Here is a 20,321-nt window from a genome sequence, read left to right as displayed (position 1 = left end):
TCAAAGACATGAAAGTCAGAGGGTGCCTAGACAGTACTGTATAGTAGCAAACACTTTCCACTGAAAACACTGCCAAAATATCTTTGTTGCAGCTGCAGTGTGGAGCCAAGAATTGTCGCAAGGAAGGGAAATGTGATGACAACATTCCTTTTCACTTGTTCTGAATTGGCCTTCAGAGACATTGAAGAGTCATGCTGTAAGACGGCATTGCAGTGATGATTGTGCCACTTCCCATAAATTCCATAAATGAAATTCCTTTCCAGTCCCACAACACAGTAGCCATATGCTTTCTGATGGAGGAGGTTCCCTTGGACTGCTTTGTTTTATTTGGGAAATGAGAATGCATCCACAATTTGGATTGCTCTTTTGTTTCTTCATTTTCAAAATGGACCCATGTCTGACCTCCTGTGACAGTTTTGTTCAAAAAAAATCTTGTCCTTCATCATGGTAGCTGCAGAAATGTTAAGGTGGCACCCATTCACTGTGTTTTGCTATGATTGTACAGCATCTTGGAAACCCATCCCGCACAGTTTGCGATACTGAAGTCTCTCACTCATGATGATATAGAGAGCTGACATTGAAATTCTAGGTATGAATTACTCAACACAGAAATTGTGAACCAACTATTTATCCACTCACTGAACAAAAGCAACAGTTGACACTCACTTCCTTCTGTGATTGTCTGCATCATGAATGTCTGTGTGTCCTATGTCAAATTTCATACACCATCACCACACTTTATTGTCACTCATAGAAGTTTCACCATACATATTATTAATTCATTGATGAATTTCAGCTGCTTTGCACCCCTCAGCATGAAGAAATCAAATGACAGCACACACTTCACACTTGATGGGGGCACTGTTCTAGGCATATTTTCATGCTCACGGCATTCTCAAAACTGATAAGAGCAACATGATGTGATCAGCTGGTGTACTAGGAACACTGCACAAAACATATGCACAAAACTTCATTGGATTTTCTCTGTGGTTTTAACTTTGCAATCAGTCGAACCTTAAAAAAAGCTCTTGTAATTTGCAGCTCTCTTATTCATACCTGTAAATTCAGAGTTTTCTTGTTGAATATGCAGGAAACTACGCAACTGGTGGCGTAAGAGGTATCACATATCAAATACAAAGGATTTAGAGCGCAGTTACACCCGCTGGGAAGAAGATTATCACCTTGAGGATTCGGGACGACTTGCTCTTTTTGAAGAATACCTTGAAATGGGTGAGTTTGAATATTTCATCTCTATTTATTAAAATATCGAGGAAATAAGTGGATGTAAACCAGGTGAATGCCTTTCATACATATATTCTTGTTTTAAAAGAAACATAAAGTTAGTAAAAGACTGCAGAGCACAAACTGTCTCTTAGGTTTAATACGCATAATCTCTGCTTTCTTTACAAGCCCATAAATTTTGGTTTTAACACCCTTATAATGCCAAGGTACAGCTCACATGGCCTGTTTAATAGATGTGTGCATTTTCTACAAAAAATAAGTTATATACAATAGAAAAAATGTGAAGGATGTATGCACTAAAATTGCCATGCCAACATTGTGACACATAATACAAGGACACATAAATGACAAGGACTAAAAGTTTGTGATTAGCATGCTCCTAATATGGTAGCACCACAAACAAGAACATTGGCATTCCAGTATCAATCCCTTTCCTAAATACTGGAAAATTTCAAATTTATTTTCTATTCATAACATATAATTTTAGATACATGGGCAATGCCAACAAAGTACAATTACATACTGCATTGTACACACATAGAAGTTTTTTTACATTATTCTATGATTATTTAATTCTTGCAGAGAAGATGGAACAGTGTCCTTAGTGAATAGCTGGTTATGTATGCAGTTTAGTATTACACTTATTGCTAGGAAAGTATTGTTGCTTACATTGTTATTCATTGTTATTTAGGCCTTTTTGGATAAGTCACTATCTAATTCCCATTAACCCTCTTTTGGGATCTTTAATACTAAGCCATTTTGCCACTGCTTTGTGGATTTCTCTTCAAACTGAATTTATTTCAATGAAGGGTGGAGCATTTTAAGAGAAATTTGTCAGATTTTTAATAACTGGCATGGTATTAAATTGCTGTTAGTGCCCAGTAAGGTCCTCACCAAGATTATATTAAATAGGGTTAGAGATTCACTTGAAACTCAACTGCATAAAGAACAGGTGGTATTCAGGCACAACACAGTTCTGTTTAACTTACAAATATGCTAAGGATTTTGTAGGCCACCATACACAGAGGTGACAAAAGTCATGGGATATCTCCTAATATCGTGTCAGACAACCTTTTGCTTGGTGTAGTGCAGCAACCTGATGTGGCAGGGATTCAACAAGTTTTTGCAAGGCCCCTGCAGAAATATTGAGCCATGCTGCCTCTATAGCTGTCTATAATTGTGAAAGTGTAGCTGATGGAGAATTTGTCCACAGACTGACCCCTCAGTTATGTCACATAAATGTTCAATGGGATTCATGTCAGGCAATCTGGGTAGCCAAATTATTCAATTTAACCGTACAGAATATCTTCAAACCAATTGTTAACAATTGTGGCCAGGTGGCATGGCTCATTATCATCCATAAAAAATCCATAGTTGTTTGGAGACGTGAAATCCCTGTATGGCTACAAATAGTCTCAGTTGGTTCAGTTAGACCAGAGTACCCAATCCATTCCATGTAAACACAGCCCACAATAGATTTCGTGTTTGTTTTGAATACAGTCAGAGAGAGTCCCTGTAGTCAACCATAGTGCCAGTAGTGCTAGTGTTTGTTTTCAATACAGTCCAGAGACAGGTAGTGCAATTTTCATTGTTTTCTACAAGAAGTGGCTAGCAACCCCAGTTTAGTGAATAAACAGCCGCCTTTAGTGAATTAGCAGTCTAGTTAAAGGTTGAACAACTCTCTTCAGTAAATTGATTCCTTAGGATGGATAGGATGTGTGACTGCTGTGTACAGACGCAGGAGGAGCTGGCCACTGTTCGCGAACAGCTGAGCGTGTTGATGGTCGTGGTCAGCCGTCTTCAGGCTGCTGCCTCGGAGTGTAGCGGCAGTGGGGAGTCTGGTGCGTCGCAGGGTACACCCCAGGTGTTACATGCTTCACACACTGTCCCTGCTGTCGATACATCTTCGCGGGTACCGGGCGCGGTTGGGCCACCCTCTCCCCAAGGGGAGTGGCGGGTTCAGCGGCGTTCGCGGCGCACGAGGCGGAGGGCCAATGTGGAGGCTGGCCATGTGGCATCGCCCGCTCTGCCTGTGAGTGGACATGTGGCTGCTCCTTCAGCAAGGTCCGAGCAGGCACACGGGGGGAGGGGTTTATTAGTTATTGGGAGCTCCAACGTTAGGCGGGTGATGGAGCCCCTTAGGGAAATAGCGGGAAGGTCGGGGAAGAAGGCCAGTGTTCACTCTGTCTGCTTGCCGGGGGGCCTCATCCGAGATGTGGAGGAGGCCCTACCGGCGGCGATAGAGAGCACTGGGTGCACCCAACTGCAAATTGTTGCTCATGTCGGCACCAATGACTCCTGCCGTCTGGGTTCAGAGGTCATCCTCAGTTCGTACAGGCGGTTGGCAGAATTGGTGAAGGCGGAAAGCCTCGCTCGCGGGGTGGAATCAGAGCTAACAATTTGTAGTATCGTTCCCAGAACCGATCGCGGTCCTCTGGTTTGGAGACGAGTGGAAGGCTTAAACCAGAGACTCAGACGATTCTGCGGATATCTGGGGTGCAAAGTTCTCGACCTCCGCTATCGGGTGGAGAAATGTAGGGTCCCCCTGAATAGGTCAGGTGTGCACTACACGCCGGAAGCGGCTGCAAGGGTAGCGCAGTACGTGTGGAGTGCACATGGGGGTTTTTTAGGTTGGAGAATCCTCTCCCTAGGCCCGACAAGACGCCTCCTGAGACGCGGCAAGCTAGGAGTAGGCAAAATGCAACAGGGAATAACAATATTAATGTGCTAATAGTAAACTGCAGGAGCATCTATAGAAAGGTCCCAGAACTGCTCTCATTAATAAACGGTCACAATGCCCATATAGTACTAGGGACAGAAAGTTGGCTGAAACCAGACGTAAACAGTTATGAAATCCTAAACTCAGATTGGAATGTATACCGTAGAGACAGGCTGAACAGTGAAGGGGGAGGCGTGTTTATAGCGATAAGAAGTGCAATAGTATCGAAGGAAATTGACGGAGATCCGAAATGTGAAATGATTTGGGTGAAGGTCACGGTTAAAGCAGGCTCAGACATGGTAATTGGATGTCTCTATAGGTCCCCTGGCTCAACAGCTGTTGTGGCTGAGCACCTGAAGGATAATTTGGAAAATATTTCGAGTAGATTTCCCCACCATGTTATAGTTCTGGGTGGAGATTTTAATTTGCCAGATATAGACTGTGAGACTCAAACGTTCATAACGGGTGGCAGGGACAAAGAATCCTGTGAAATTTTTCTAAGTGCTTTATCTGAAAACTACCTTGAGCAGTTAAACAGAGAACCGACTCGTGGGGATAACATATTAGACCTTCTGGTGACAAACAGACCCGAACTATTTGAAAAAGTTAACGCAGAACAGGGAATCAGCGATCATAAAGCGGTTACGGCATCGATGATTTCAGCCGTAAATAGGAATATTAAAAAGGGTAGGAAGATTTTTCTGTTTAGAAAAAGTGACAAAAAGCAGATTTCAGAGTACCTGTTGGCTCAACACAGAAGTTTTGTCTCAAGTACAGATAGTGTTGAGGATCAGTGGACAAAGTTCAAAACCGTCGTACATTATGCGTTAGATGAGTATGTGCCAAGCAAGATCATAAGAGATGGAAAAGAGCCACCGTGGTACAACAACCGAGTTAGAAAACTGCTGCGGAAGCAAAGGGAACTTCACAGCAAACATAAACATAGCCAAAGCCTTGCAGACAAACAAAAATTACGCAAAGCGAAATGTAGTGTGAGGAGGGCTATGCGAGAGGCGTTCAATGAATTCGAAAGTAAAGTTCTATGTACCGACTTGGCAGAAAATCCTAAGAAATTTTGGTCTTATGTCAAAGCGGTAGGTGGATCAAAACAAAATGTCCAGACACTCTGTGACCAAAATGGTACTGAAACAGAGGATGACAGACTAAAGGCCGAAATACTAAATGTCTTTTTCCAAAGTTGTTTCACAGAGGAAGATTGCACTGTAGTTCCTTCTCTAGATTGTCGCACAGATGACAAAATGGTAGATATCGAAATAGACGACAGAGGGATAGAGAAACAATTAAAATTGCTCAAAAGAGGAAAGGCCTCTGGACCTGATGGGATACCAGTTCAATTTTACACAGAGTACGCGAAGGAACTTGCCCCCCTTCTTGCAGCGGTGTACCGTAGGTCTCTAGAAGAGCGTAGCGTTCCAAAGGATTGGAAAAGGGCACAGGTCATCCCCGTTTTCAAGAAGGGATGTCGAACAGATGTGCAGAACTATAGACCTATATCTCTAACGTCGATCAGTTGCAGAATTTTGGAACACGTATTGTGTTCGAGTATAATGAATTTTCTGGAGACTAGAAATCTACTCTGTAGGAATCAGCATGTGTTTTGAAAAAGACGGTCATGTGAAACCCAGCTCGCGCTATTCGTCCACGAGACTCAGAGGGCCATAGACACGGGTTCACAGGTAGATGCCGTGTTTCTTGACTTCCGCAAGGCGTTCGATACAGTTCCCCACAGTCGTTTAATGAACAAAGTAAGAGCATATGGACTATCAGACCAATTGTGTGATTGGATTGAGGAGTTCCTAGATAACAGGACGCAGCATGTTATTCTCAATGGAGAGAAGTCTTCCGAAGTAAGAGTGATTTCAGGTGTGCCGCAGGGGAGTGTCATAGGACCGTTGCTATTCACAATATACATAAATGACCTGGTGGATGACATCGGAAGTTCACTGAGGCTTTTTGCAGATGATGCTGTGGTGTATCGAGAGGTTGTAACAATGGAAAATTGTACTGAAATGCAGGAGGATCTGCAGCGAATTGACGCATGGTGCAGGGAATGGCAATTGAATCTCAATGTAGACAAGTGTAATGTGCTGCGAATATACAGAAAGATAGATCCTTTATCATTTAGCTACAAAATAGCAGGTCAGCAACTGGAAGCAGTTAATACCATAAATTATCTGGGAGTATGCATTAGGAGTGATTTAAAATGGAATGATCATATAATGTTGATCGTCGGTAAAGCAGATGCCAGACTGAGATTCATTGGAAGAATCCTAAGGAAATGCAATCCGAAAACAAAGGAAGTAGGTTACAGTACGCTTGTTCGCCCACTGCTTGAATACTGCTCAGCAGTGTGGGATCCATACCAGATAGGGTTGATAGAAGAGATAGAGAAGATCCAACAGAGAGCAGCGCGCTTCGTTACAGGATCATTTAGTAATCGCGAAAGCATTACGGAGATGATAGATAAACTCCAGTGGAAGACTCTGCAGGAGAGACGCTCAGTAGCTCGGTACGGGCTTTTATTGAAGTTTCGAGAACATACCTTCACCGAAGAGTCACGCAGTATATTGCTCCCTCCTACGTATATCTCGCCAAGAGACCATGAGGATAAAATCAGAGAGATTAGAGCCCACACAGAGGCATACCGACAATCCTTCTTTCCACGAACAATGCGAGACTGGAATAGAAGGGAGAACCGATAGAGGTACTGAAGGTACCCTCCGCCACACACCGTCAGGTGGCTTGCGGAGTATGGATGTAGATGTAGATATAGATTATGGAGCCACCACTAGCTTGCACAATGTGTTGTAGACAATGTGAGTCCATGGTTTCAGGGGGTCTGCACCCCATTGAAACCTAATCATCAGCTCTTACCAAGCCTAATAAAGTCTCATCAGAGCAGGCCACAGTTTTCCAGTCATCTAGGGTCCAACTGATATGGTCACGAGCCCAAGAGAGACACTGTAGGTGAAGTCATGCTGTCAACACAGGCACTCACATTGGTCGTCTGTTACCATAGCCCATTAACACCAAATTTTGCCATACTGTCCTAACAGATACATTTGTATGCAAACACTGCTGGTTTTGGCCATTAAGTGAAGGCCATTGGCCACTGCATTGTTTGTGGTGAGAGGTTGTTGTTGTTGTGGTCTTCAGTCCTGAGACTGGTTTGATGCAGCTCTCCATGCTACTCTATCCTGTGCAAGCTTCTTCATCTCCCAGTACCTACTGCAACCTACATCCTTCTGAATCTGCTTAGTGTATTTATCTCTTGGTCTCCCCCTACGATTTTTACCCTCCACGCTGCCCTCCAATACTAAATTGGTGATCCCTTGATGCCTCAGAACATGTCCTACCAACCGATCCCTTCTTCTGGTCAAGTTGTGCCACAAACTTCTCTTCTGCCCAATCCTATTCAATACTTCCTCATTAGTTATGTGATCTAGCCATCTAATCTTCAGCATGTACCACCACATTTCGAAAGCTTCTTTTCTCTTCTTGTCCAAACTATTTACCGTCCATGTTTCACTTCCATACATGGCTACACTCCATACAAATACTTTCAGAAATGGCTTCCTGACACTTAAATCTATACTCGATGTTAATAAATTTCTCTTCTTCAGAAACGCTTTCCTTGCCATTGCCAGTCTACATTTTATATCCTCTCTACTTCCACCATCATCAGTTATTTTGCTCCCCAAATAGCAAAACTCCTTTACTACTTTAAGTGTCTCATTTGCTAATCTAATACCCTCAACATCACCCGACTTAATTCGACTACATTCCATTATCCTCGTTTTGCTTTTGCTGATGTTCATCTTATATCCTCCCTTCAAGACACCATCCATTCCGTTCAACTGCTCTTCTAAGTCCTTTGCTGTCTCTGACAGAATTACAATGTCATCGGCGAACCTCAACGTTTTTATTTCTTCTCCATGGATTTTAATACCTACTCCGAAATTTTCTTTTGTTTCCTTTACTGCTTGCTCAATATACAGATTGAATAACATCGGGGAGAGGCTACAACCCTGTCTTACTCCCTTCTTAACCACTGCTTCCCTTTCATGTCCCTCGACTCTTATAACTGCCATCTGGTTTCTGTACAAATTGTAAATAGCCTTTCGCTCCCTGTATTTTACCCCTGCCACCTTTAGAATTTGAAAGAGAGTATTCCAATCAACATTGTCAAAAGCTTTCTCTAAGTCTACAAATGCTAGAAACGTAGGTTTGCCTTTCCTTAATCTTTCTTCTAAGATAAGTCGTAAGGTCAGTATTGCCTCAATTGTTCCAGTATTTCTACGGAATCCAAACTGATCTTCCCTGAGGTCAGCTTCTACCAGTTTTTCCATTCGTCTGTAAAGAATTCGTGATAGTATTTTGCAGCTGTGGCTTATTAAACTGATTGTTCGGTAATTTTCACATCTGTCAACACCTGCTTTCTTTGGGATTGGAATTATTATATTCTTCTTGAAGTCTGAGGGTATTTCGCCTGTTTCATACATCTTGCTCACCAGATGGTAGAGTTTTGTCAGGACTGGCTCTCCCAAGGCCGTCAGTAGTTCCAATGGATTGTTGTCTACTCCGGGGGCCTTGTTTCGACTCAGGTCTTTCAGTGCTCTGTCAAACTCTTCACGCAGTATCGTATCTCCCATTTCATCTTCATCTACATCCTCTTCCATTTCCATAATATTGTCCTCAAGTACATCGCCCTTGTATAGACCCTCTATATACTCCTTCCACCTTTCTGCTTTCCCTTCTTTGCTTAGAACTGGGTTTCCATCTGAACTCTTGATGTTCATACAAGTGGTTCTCTTATCTCCAAAGGGCTCTTTAATTTTCCTGTAGGCAGTATCTATCTTACCCCTAGTGAGATAAGCCTCTACATCCTTACATTTGTCCTCTAGCCATCCCTGCTTAGCCATTTTGCACTTTCAGTCGATCTCATTTTTAGGACGTTTGTATTCCTTTTTGCCTGCTTCATTTACTGCATTTTTTATTTTCTCCTTTCATCAATTAAATTCAATATTTCTTCTGTTACCCAAGGATTTCTGCTAGCCCTCGTCTTTATACCTACTTGATCCTCTGCTGCCTTCACTACTTCATCCCTCAGAGCTACCCATTCTTCTTCTACTGTATTTCTTTCTCCCATTTGTGACAATTGTTCCCTTATGCTCTCCCTTAAACTCTGTACAACCTTTGGTTTAATCAGTTTGTCCAGATCCCATCTCCTTAAATTCCCACCTTTTTGCAGTTTCTTCAGTTTTAATCTACAGCTCATAACCAATAGATTGTGGTCAGAGTCCACATCTGCTCCTGGAAATGTCTTACAGTTTAATACCTGGTTCCTAAATCTCTGTCTTACCATTATATAATCTATCTGATACCTTTTAGTATCTCCAGGGTTCTTCCATGTATACAACCTTCTATCATGATTTTTAAACCAAGTGTTAGCTATGATTAAGTTGTGCTCTGTGCAAAATTCTACCCGGCGGCTTCCTCTTTCATTTCTTAGCCCCAATCCATATTCACCTACTATGTTTCCTTCTCTCCCTTTTCCTACACTGAAATTCCAGTCACCCACGACTATTAAATTTTCGTCTCCCTTCACTATCTGAATAATTTCTTTTATTTCATCATACATTTCTTCAATTTCTTCGTCATCTGCAGAGCTAGTTGGCATATAAACTTGTACTACTGTAGTAGGTGTGGGCTTCGTATCTATCTTGGCCACAATAATGCGTTCACTGTGCTGTTTGTAGTAGCTTACCCGCATTCCTATTTTCCTATTCATTATTAAACCTACTCCTGCATTACCCCTATTTGACTTTGTGTTTATAACCCTGTAGTCACCTGACCAGAAGTCTTGTTCCTCCTGACATCGAACTTCACTAATTCCCACTATATCTAACTTTAATCTATCCATTTCCCTTTTTAAATTTTCTAATCTACCTGCCCGATTAAGGGATCTGACATTCCACGCTCCGATCTGTAGAACGCCAGTTTTCTTTCTCCTGGTAACGACATCCTCTTGAGTAGTCCCTGCCCGGAGATCCGAAGGGGGGCTATTTTACCTCCGGAATATTTTACCCAAGAGGACGCCATCATCATTTAATCATACAGTAAAGCTGCATGCCCCCGGGAAAAATTACGGCCATAGTTTCCCCTTGCTTTCAGCCGTTCGCAGTACCAGCACAGCAAGGCCATTTTGGTTATTGTTACAAGGCCAGATCAGTCAATCATCCAGACTGTTGCCCTTGCAACTACTGAAAAGGATGCTGCCCCTCTTCAGGAACCACATGTTTGTCTGGCCTCTCAACAGATAACCCTCTGTTGTGGTTGTACCTATGGTACGGCTATCTGTATCGCTGAGGCATGCAAGCCTCCCCACCAACGGCAAGGTCCATGGTTCATGGGGGGTTAATGCCTGAAATTTGGTATTCTCAGCACAGACTTGACGCTGTGAATCTTGAAATATTGAATACCCTAACAATTTTTGATATGGAATGTCCCAAGCAACTTGCTATAATTACCCTTCCATGTTCAAAGTTTGTTAATTCCCATTGTGCGGCCATAAACACATTAGAAACATATTCACAAAAAATCACCTGACTGCAAATGACAGCTCTGCCCATTTATAGATTGTGTACGCATTACTGCTGCCATCTGTATGTGTGCATATCACTATCCAATGGCTTTTATCACCTCAGTGTAAACCAGACATTCATCGATTTGGAAAAGGCCTCTGATTTTGTGAAATATCACATGCTGTGGCATCATCGAAAATCAGTGTGATGGATACGAATGTCATGTGTTCCACGAAGGAAAACCAAGCAAGGTAGCACAGTGGTTAGCACACTGGACTCACATTCGGGAGGACGATGGTTCAATCCTGCATCTGGCCATCATGATTTAGGTTTTCCGTGATTTCCCTAAATCACTTCAGGCAAACGCCGGGGATGGTTCCTTTGACAGGGCACGGCTGACTTCCTTCCCCCATCCTTCCATAATCCAATGAGACCGATGACCTTGGCTGTTTGGTCTCTTCCCCTAGATCAATCCAATCCACAAAGGAAATCTCACAGAGCTGCCAGAGGTAACAACTGGATTCCAGCAGAGATGTATTTTGTCACCAACATTTTTTCTGTTTGTCCTTGTCTCAGTTACAAGAAGAGTTACAGCAGGCAGGAGAAGAGGAATCCAGTGGTGAACCCACAAATGTAAATTCCAAAAGAAGATATCATTATGAATGAGCTTGACGGCAGCAGGAACAACATGCTAGCCACTACTGTCACAGGCATCACATGACTAAAATGTGTGTGTGTGTGTGTGTGTGTGTGTGTGTGTGTGTGTGTGTGTGTGTGTGTGTGCGTGGGTGGGTGGGTGGGTGTGAGCACGCATGCACGCAGACTGAATTTCTTGAGGAAAACAGCATGTTATGAGCATAAATGACATAATTAACCATAAAAGATGATTTCCAGGAAGAAGAAAGAAGGAACAACTATCTACACAAAAAATAATTGTTGTAAGTGTCAAACTCTGCATTAATATTGCAAACAGCACAATATTGTGTGCTGTACCATGTAACGATCTTAAAACTGCACCAAAAATAACTATGTCCAACATCTAAAAGCAACTAGAATTTTTTTTAATAATAATTCGTATCTTGAGCAACAATAACAGAAATGGGGTGGGGGAAGGATTTCATTATGTTTTTTTCGAATAATGCTAGACTGGTCTGAAACATTTCAAATTACTGATATCTGAAATTTCATTGTAGTCATACATCCAACAGTCTTCAAGAACATAAAAAAAAGAAAATCAAATAATGACAGAGTATCGATATACACAATGGAGTATCGATATACACAATGTTTTGCTAGTAATGTCTACATATGAGCCACTGGAACAGTAGTAACTACAGCATGAGTGGCATACTTATAAATCTAGAAAGGATACTTAAATTTCTAGTTTCCACATATTTTAAAAATTTATCTCTTGTGGAAAATGTAAGAATATCATTATCATATGCTGCTCATCACAATACTAAGTCATGTGCGGCTTTGTATAATAGCTGTGAAACTCCATGACTATGGGGTGGTATAATAAAAGAGTTCAAAAAAGGAAGTCTTGTAAACAGCCTCACCACTGCAGACACAGAATACCAACTCATCAAGTCTTTGCAGCCCGAAATCTGACTACTAGACAGTGGGCTGTAGATTGTTCAGCAAGGGATTAAACACAGGAAAGATTATCTAGTCATCTTACACCAAGACCATGATGGGGACTTAGATGTGAGAACATAACACTTGGAAATATCATTTTCTATAACATGACAAGACTATAGACAGAAAGCTCAACAGCCTGGGAGTGATGCACCTGTCCTCTCAGCACTTCCATGGGACTGCACCATATACTGAACGCTCAGGATCTCTAGACTGGACTGAAAATTGGTCACCTGCTATAGAAGTGGGCTATGCACATAAATACTCAACACTGGAAGAAACTGTTTTTGGAAAACAGATTCAGAACTACAGAAAAACTGTATTTGTTAATTATCAGACACATTAATGCCATCACTTTACAACAGATACCTCCTACCTATGGTGTACTTAATTGAGAGAGTATTGTTCATTTGGGATTTGTAGACATTGTTTTCCTGTCATATGCATAATGTTCAGATGCTATATGCTCTTCTCACATTGCATAAACAAGTACATCTTCTTGACATCTCAGTAATATAACTATCTGTTTACAATGGTACTGAGATATGTCACCAAAGCTGACCCCAAGAGAAACACACACAGGTGTACATCAAAAAATTGCTTTCCTAAGCCAGGTGTAGTTTTATATGAATGTGTTTCGATTTTTTCTAATTATCGAAAGTTGTGGGGTCATTACATCATTCACACTCATGTAAGCCTCTCCCATGTAGCAGGGAAACTGTTTTTCCTAACATTATTAAGATTGTCTGTTCATTATGATTCTGTTAAAATATTTTTTGTGCAAAAACATTCTGTTCATATCAATACCCTATTTCAGTCTTTTGAACATTGCCATGTATTTCTTTTGTTAGTCTTGTATTCTGAAATTCCATTTTTCAAATGAAAAGTTGAAATGGAAAACATTCTATGTATGATTTTCTCACTTAATGTGTTTTCAGTGCTGTTGTGTCCTTGATAATCTGTTGCATGTCTGTAGCCTTGATCCATGTGCCAAATCAAGGAGAAAGTCTTCCTTAGATGTGATCATAGGTGGCTTATTTACAGTGAATGTGCAGGAAAATAATTGGCTTTTGTTGATGGATAATGTCCTCTCTGCTGTTTTAAAAGTACAAAAAAAATCATAATTTTTAAACTGTAAATAATATTAATGTTTAGAAATTGTTACAAAAGAAGACATGTACCTGTTTACACTTCACAGATAATGTTCAAAATGCTTTCCATCTCGTAAGCACAGTCATGTCTCATTTTATATTTGACAGCGGCAGATTTAAGTCAGATGTGGCCCCAGGCACAACAAAAATTAAGGGTTCTCTCCTCCCCCCCCCCCCCCCCCCCAAAAAGCATAATAATAGAACACATCACCTCCGTATTTTTAATTTGCAAATCCTTTATCAAAGACATCATCCCGGTGTTCACCTCAGTAGCTTTAGGGGAACTACTGCAGGCCCAAATCTGAAAGGCCTGATGGAGAATCACCCTCACTCTCTTTTTTTCCTCCTTTACGGCCTTGCCATTTCTCTCACCTTAATTTGCCTTACTGGTTCAGCTTTTACAAAAATACTCATTTACTGACTAAACTGAAAGGAAAAAATGCTTCATAATCCCAACTGAAATATGGTAACTATGTAAAGATGCTTCTAGGAAGAAATTTAAACTTTTTTCCTTCTCATCTGGTTTAAAACAACAGTATGTTTTTGTATGGCTTCTGCTTGCATTTCTGAATAAACTTTAGTCTGCAATATTCTATGCTTTGCATTTGTATAAAGCTCTGATAGGACAACTTTTTAAGACTATTAGCCCCCTCTATACAACTTCTGTGAATTTTTCTAGCTGATACCTAGACCATCATTCATGCCACTCCTCTGTTCATCGACAGGAATGTCTGGCCCAGTGTAATGAATTTGCTAACCAAATTGTTGATGACTAGGGAACACACTGTCATACTGAAAATTCACAGTATTTATTCCACTTGTACAAGTGTACAGTTAATTGTAATGCATAACATGCTAGAGTAGTATTGTGTTACTTATTAAGGTATGGGTGAAATTTGAGCCTAATTAGATAGGGACTTAATTGAGAAGTTTACATTTCAAATACATTTGTACTAACTGAGAATATACTTGGATAGTGAAAATGGAAAACATACTAAGTTCCTCTTTTGCATAAAACACGTTTTCAGTGCTGTTCTGTTCTCAGTACACTATTGCATTTGACAAGACTTCTCCAGGTGCTAAACCATGGAGAAAGTCTCTCAAACATACATTAGTAGATGGTGTATGGTCTTTGTACCAAGCTGTGCTTCCCTATGGAGTTTCAAAATTCAAAAGATATGAGAAGGAGTTTTTGATGACTACAGTTCTACTAGTTAAAAAGCTAATGCTATAATTCAACAATGTAGGAAAAGACAGATTACTTCTTACCATAAAGAAGAAATTTCAAGTTCCATATAGTCACAATTAAAAGGCACTTACACAAAAATTTATGTAAGTGTCTTTTAATTGTACCTGTCTCCAACATAACATATTTTCTTTACAGTAAGTAGCAATCTTTCTTTTCCTACATTGTTGATATTCCTACCTGTAGTTTCCATTGTTTGATAATGCTGTATTTCTGTACTTTTATTCCTTCATTTTAGTGACATTTGGAACACAACTCTCTTCATGCTATTTTGTTGAAAATGGACATTTTTTAGACTGTGGCTGTGTACAAAATAAAAGGAAACAGCTACCAGCCACTATTAATAACGCTATTTATTTATGTAAATAGTGCCATTATTGGTTTCAAAGTGACATGTTCATTTTCAAATGACTGTTCATGTTTATGTTACTTTTGTTGCTCTTCATATTAGTTGTTGGATAAAAAAACCAGCCAATATTCGAAGAATAGAAATGGAAAATGCTCTGTTTATCAAATCTGATATTTTTCAGAAGAACGGAAAAAAAAGAAGCAAATGCACATTCGTACCACTGCTGCCATGACGTAAATTCAGAGTTTAGAGTGGAATTTCAATATTAAAGTAGTTTTTCATCACTAATCATCAACATAATGTAGTAAGTAACAAAATCAGTAGGAGACAAAGACTGTACAATAAATGTCTTGCTTGTTGTCAATGGTATAATGTATAGAGTGGTGGGGAGAGGGGGTTCGAGGTGGGTGAGAAGATAGAGAATGCTAAAAAATCTATACACTGGAAGAATAGAAATGAAAAATGCTCTGTTTATCAAATCCAATGTTGCTTCTTTTTTTCATTCTTCTGAAAAATATCAGATTTGATAAACAGAGAATTTTCCAGTCCCTTTGACTGTTCAGAGATGTCACTAAACCCACCCAAAGATGTAAACAACCATGCATGAGCAGCATCTATTAGACAGAGGGGCTTTGACAGCCAATCAGTTCCAATCATTTCACCAGGAAGGAGGTTCAAGGCTCAAGTACCATTCCTTGATTGTCAATACTGCGGTTTGATTGCATCCGCATTGATACATAGTGCCAGGAAGGGCTCTCAACAAGGGAAGTGTCCGGGCATCTCAGAGTGAATGAAAGCGATGTTCTTCGGACATAGAGGAGATACAGAGAGACAAGAACCATCAATGACATGCCTCCCTCAGGCCACCCAAGGGCTACTACTGCAGTGGATGACCACTACCTATGGATTATGGCTCGGAGGAACCCTGACAGCAATGCCACTATGTTGAATAATGCTTTTCGTGCAGCCACAGGATATTGTGTTATGGCTCCAACAGTGCACAATAGTCTGCATGATGCACTAGTTCACTCCCAATGTCCATGGTGAGGTCCATCTTTGCAACCATGACACCATGCAGCACAGTACAGATGGGCCCAACAACATGCAAACTGGACTGCTCAGGATTGGCATCACATTCTCTTCACCGGTGAGTGTTGCATATGTCTTCAACCAGACAATCTTCGGGGACGTGTTTGGAGGCAACCCAGTCTGGCTGAACACCTTAGACACACTATCCAGCAAGTGCATCAAGGTAGAGGTTCCCTGATGCTTTGGGGTGGCATTACGTTGGGCCAACGCACGCCACTGTTGGTCATGAAAGGTGCCATGATGGCTGTACGATACGTGAATGCTCTCCTCCGACCAATAGTACAATCATATCGGGAGCATATTGGCGAGGCACCATCTTAATGAACAATAACTCGTGCCCCCATCATGCACACCTTGTAAATGACTTCCTTCAGGATAATGACATTGCTCGACTAGAGTGGGCAGCATTTTCTCTAGACGTGAATCCTATCAAACATTCCTGGGATAGATATGGCTGTTTATGGATGATGTGACCCACCAACCACTCTGAGGGATCTATGCCAAATTGCTGTTGAGGAGTGGGGCAATCTGGACCAACAGTGCCTTGATGAACTTGTGGATAGTATGCCACAATGAATACAGGCATTCATCAATGCAAGAGGATGTGCTAGTGGGTATTAGAGGGACTGGTGTGCACAGCAATCTGAAGCAGCACCTCTGAAGTTCTTGCTGTATGGTGGTACAACATACAATGTGTGGTTTTCATGAGCAATAAAAAGGGCAGAAATGATGTTTATGTTGATCTCTATTCCAGTTTCCTGTACAAATTCCAGAACTCTCAGAACTTAGGTGGCGCAAAACTTTTTTTGATCTATGTATTTTCTGTGGTTTGTTCAGATAAATTCCAAAGTAATACTTTTGACAGGAGTACAACCTATTTCCTTTCCTATCCCTCTCCCAATGCAAACTTGCGCTCCATTTCTAATGAACTTGTCACTGATGTAATACTGAAAATTACTCTTCCTTCATTCTCATTTTCAACACTGGTTATTCTTCTTCGTGTTTCTGTCACACATCTTAAAATTATTATTTTGATTGCAAATTTTCTTTAAATTACTATATCACTTGTCTCTCTCCACAGTCTTAGTTGTCACTAAGCCCTTGTTGCCCGATTTCAATTTCTGATTGCATTTCTAATGTCATCATTCCAACATGTCATTTCTTTCATTTTCTTATAACATGCAGTCATCTACATAGTTTCTTGCCTCATTTAGGGCATTCCATTCTTTACTTATAAATTTCACTTCCTCAGTTGGTGACAAGCTACTCAATTGTCCCTGAGTTCTTCACATGCAGTAAAGAAATTCACCAAGTTTTTATTTACATTATTGCTTTTGTTTGCAGTTTATAAGGTATTTTCACTGACACATGCAAATAACAGCCTGTGATTGCCATCAAGGTGTTGACTGAGGATTCCTGTAATACAGCAGAGAAGGATAAGAAACAGGAAAAAGAAAGTGAACTGAGAAGAAGGGAAATACGCTCTAAATACAAAAACAGAAGTAACAAAAAGTGTATTGTTTAAAATTACCAATTAATGTACAGCTAACATTCAAATTCCATTGTACTTTTACCAGTGAACTGACATAATTAATAGACCAGAAGTGAAAACTGAACTAAAATGAAGTTATTCAATGCAAATGAAAATGTAAGATGAATAAGGCTTTTAGGATGCAATAGTAAACTAGGGCAGGTAAGAAAGATTAGAAAAATATGGTGAAAGATAAAGTAAAAACAAACCTAATTACTTCAAACATAGTAAAAGAAAATTATAATAAAAAGAAGGAATTTAAAAAGGGGGCAGATACACATAGAAAGATGGAGTGGAGTGAAAATGAGTATAGAAATCAAACAGAGTTTAAAGGTACGTTTTGGAAGAGCAATGGAACTAAGGGATAACAAGTAAATTGCATCAAAATGAGAATTAACTTGAGAATGACGTAGATTACAAGGAAACAGACTGGCTGTTAAATTATCATATTCAAGGGGTGAATTTCCAGTATTGTCAATAAACATATTAAAAATAGACTTTTAAAACTGTAAGTTCCTTTCTCAGGGAGGAAGGGAAGATAGGTTTTGGAGGAGAAGCAGATCACATGACAGACACTCACCAATTTCGAGAACAAGTGGAAAATGAAACCAAAATACTTAATGGAGCTGTCAGTTCCCATGTCCAGTGTATGGGGGTATTGTTACTTGGAGATGACATCCAAGAGGCTGAATAGTGAAACAACTAATCAAACATCTGCTTGTTGTGTTCCATCAGTTTCATCAACACATCGGTAGCACTGATAACAACTTAAGATGCTAGGGAGTAAACTGATATTTGGACTTTGTTGAACTTGTGAGTACTCTCATTAACCTGGCAAAAGAACTTACCAGTGATTGCAAGTATGTGATACACTAAGTGATCAAAAGTTTCCGGATACCCCCAAAAACATATGTTTTTCATATTAGATGCATTGTGCTGCCACCTACTGCCAGGTACTCCATATCAGCAGCCTCATTAGTCATGACAGAGCAGAATGTGGAGCTCCACAGAACTCACGGACTTCAAATGTGGTCAGGTGATTGGGTGTCACTTGTGTCATATGTCTGAACATGAGATTTCCGCACTCCTAAACATTCCTAGGTCCACTGTTTCCAATGTGATAGTGAAGTGGAAACATGAAGGAACATGTGCAGCACAAAAGTGTACAGGCTGACCTTGTCTGTTGACTGACAGAGACTGCCAACAGTTGAAGAGGATCATAATGTGTAATAGGCAGACATGTATCCACACCATCACACAGGAATTCCAAACTGTATTAGGATCCACTGCAAGTACTATGACAGCAGCCAGGAGGTGAGAAAACTTCGATTTCATGATTGAGCAGCTGCCCATAAGCGACACATTATGCTGGTAAATGCCAAAAAATGTCTCACTTGGTGTAAGGAGCATATAAACATTGGATGACTAAACAGTGGAAAAACATTGTGTGGAGTGACAAATCATGGTACACAATGTGGTGATCCAATGGCAGGGTGTGGGTATGGCAAATGCCCAGTGAATATCATCTGCCAGTGAGCATAGTGACAACAGTAAAATTTGGAGGCAGTGGTGTTATGGTGTGGTCATGTTTTTCATGGAGGGCACTTGCACCCCTTGTTGTTATGTGTGACACTATCACAGCACAGGCCTACATTGATGTTTGAAGCACTCTCTTGTTTCCCAATGTTGAAGAGCAATTTGGGATGGCGATTGCATCTTTCAACACAATTGGTCACCTGTTCATAATGCACGGCCTGTGGCGGAGTGGTTACACAACAATACCAACCCTGTAATGGAATGGCCTGCACAGAGTCCTGACCTGAATCCTATAGAACACCTCTGGGATGTTTTGGAACGCTGATTTCATACCAGGCCTCACTGACCCACATCAATACCTCTCCTCAGCACAGCACGCCGTGAAGAATGGGCTGCCGTTGCCCAAGAAGCCTTGCAGCATCTGATTGTACATATGCCTGTGAGAGTGGAAGCTGTCATCAAGACTAAGGGTGGGTCAACACCATACTGAATTCCAGCATTACCAATGGAGAGCACCACAAACTAGTAAGTCATTTTCAGCCAGGTGTCGAGATACGTTTGATCACATAGTGTAGCTACAGCTTCCAGGTTATAAATGTTGATACCATAATCAGCAGAACATGGTGAAAAAGCATCAAATGCATCAAGAAATATGAGAAGAGAAACAGTAGAGACAATTGAAAATGATGTTCCACATTTTTGAGAAGACTTTCCAAACAATTCTCTTGGAATACACAGATAAATATCATAAACTCAATGAACAATACAAAATATGAAAGACTGGAGCACATCAGAAAATCAACACTTATCTCTACTAAAGATCAAAGCTGTTGTGACATACCTGATAAACTGCAAAAGTGGCATAACTATACTGGCAAATCTATACTGTCAAATGCCACAAAACAGGAGAAAAAGTTTTTACTAAAAAGAATTCCTGTGAGGGATTTCTAAATAAAGGACCAGGCAAAAATTCGCTCATAGGTTGTTGTTGGGAACAGATTAAGGCATAAGAATCAAATTAAAATGCCCAAAAAGTATTAAAAAGTAGAATTTCAGTTCCTGTGTTACATGTTACATTGTAGGTATGAACGCAGAATGTTATATAGTGAGAAAAGGGCAGGTTTCACGTGACTGAAGTGAAAAAATGGCACAAAAGCTACAAAAGAGAAAATTTTCTGCATGATTTTTACAAAATACAAAATATGCTAACTCTGT

General features: G+C 40.5%; 1 protein-coding gene across 1 annotated transcript in view; it reads left to right on the top strand.

Moving 5' to 3' along the window:
• LOC126161888 (anoctamin-4-like) overlaps window positions 1-20,321 on the top strand; it is a 312,156-nt gene that overhangs the window by 250,140 nt on the left and 41,695 nt on the right. The window contains exon 16 of the mRNA XM_049918028.1: window positions 1,091-1,230. Coding sequence (XP_049773985.1) covers window positions 1,091-1,230 — 140 coding nt within the window. The remainder of the gene's footprint in view (window positions 1-1,090; window positions 1,231-20,321) is intronic.

This window comes from Schistocerca cancellata, chromosome 2 (assembly GCF_023864275.1).
Source record: "Schistocerca cancellata isolate TAMUIC-IGC-003103 chromosome 2, iqSchCanc2.1, whole genome shotgun sequence".
Taxonomy (NCBI): domain Eukaryota; kingdom Metazoa; phylum Arthropoda; class Insecta; order Orthoptera; family Acrididae; genus Schistocerca; species Schistocerca cancellata.
The sequence above is the reverse complement of the archived record's forward strand: the minus strand, read 5'-3'. Positions and strand labels throughout refer to the sequence as shown.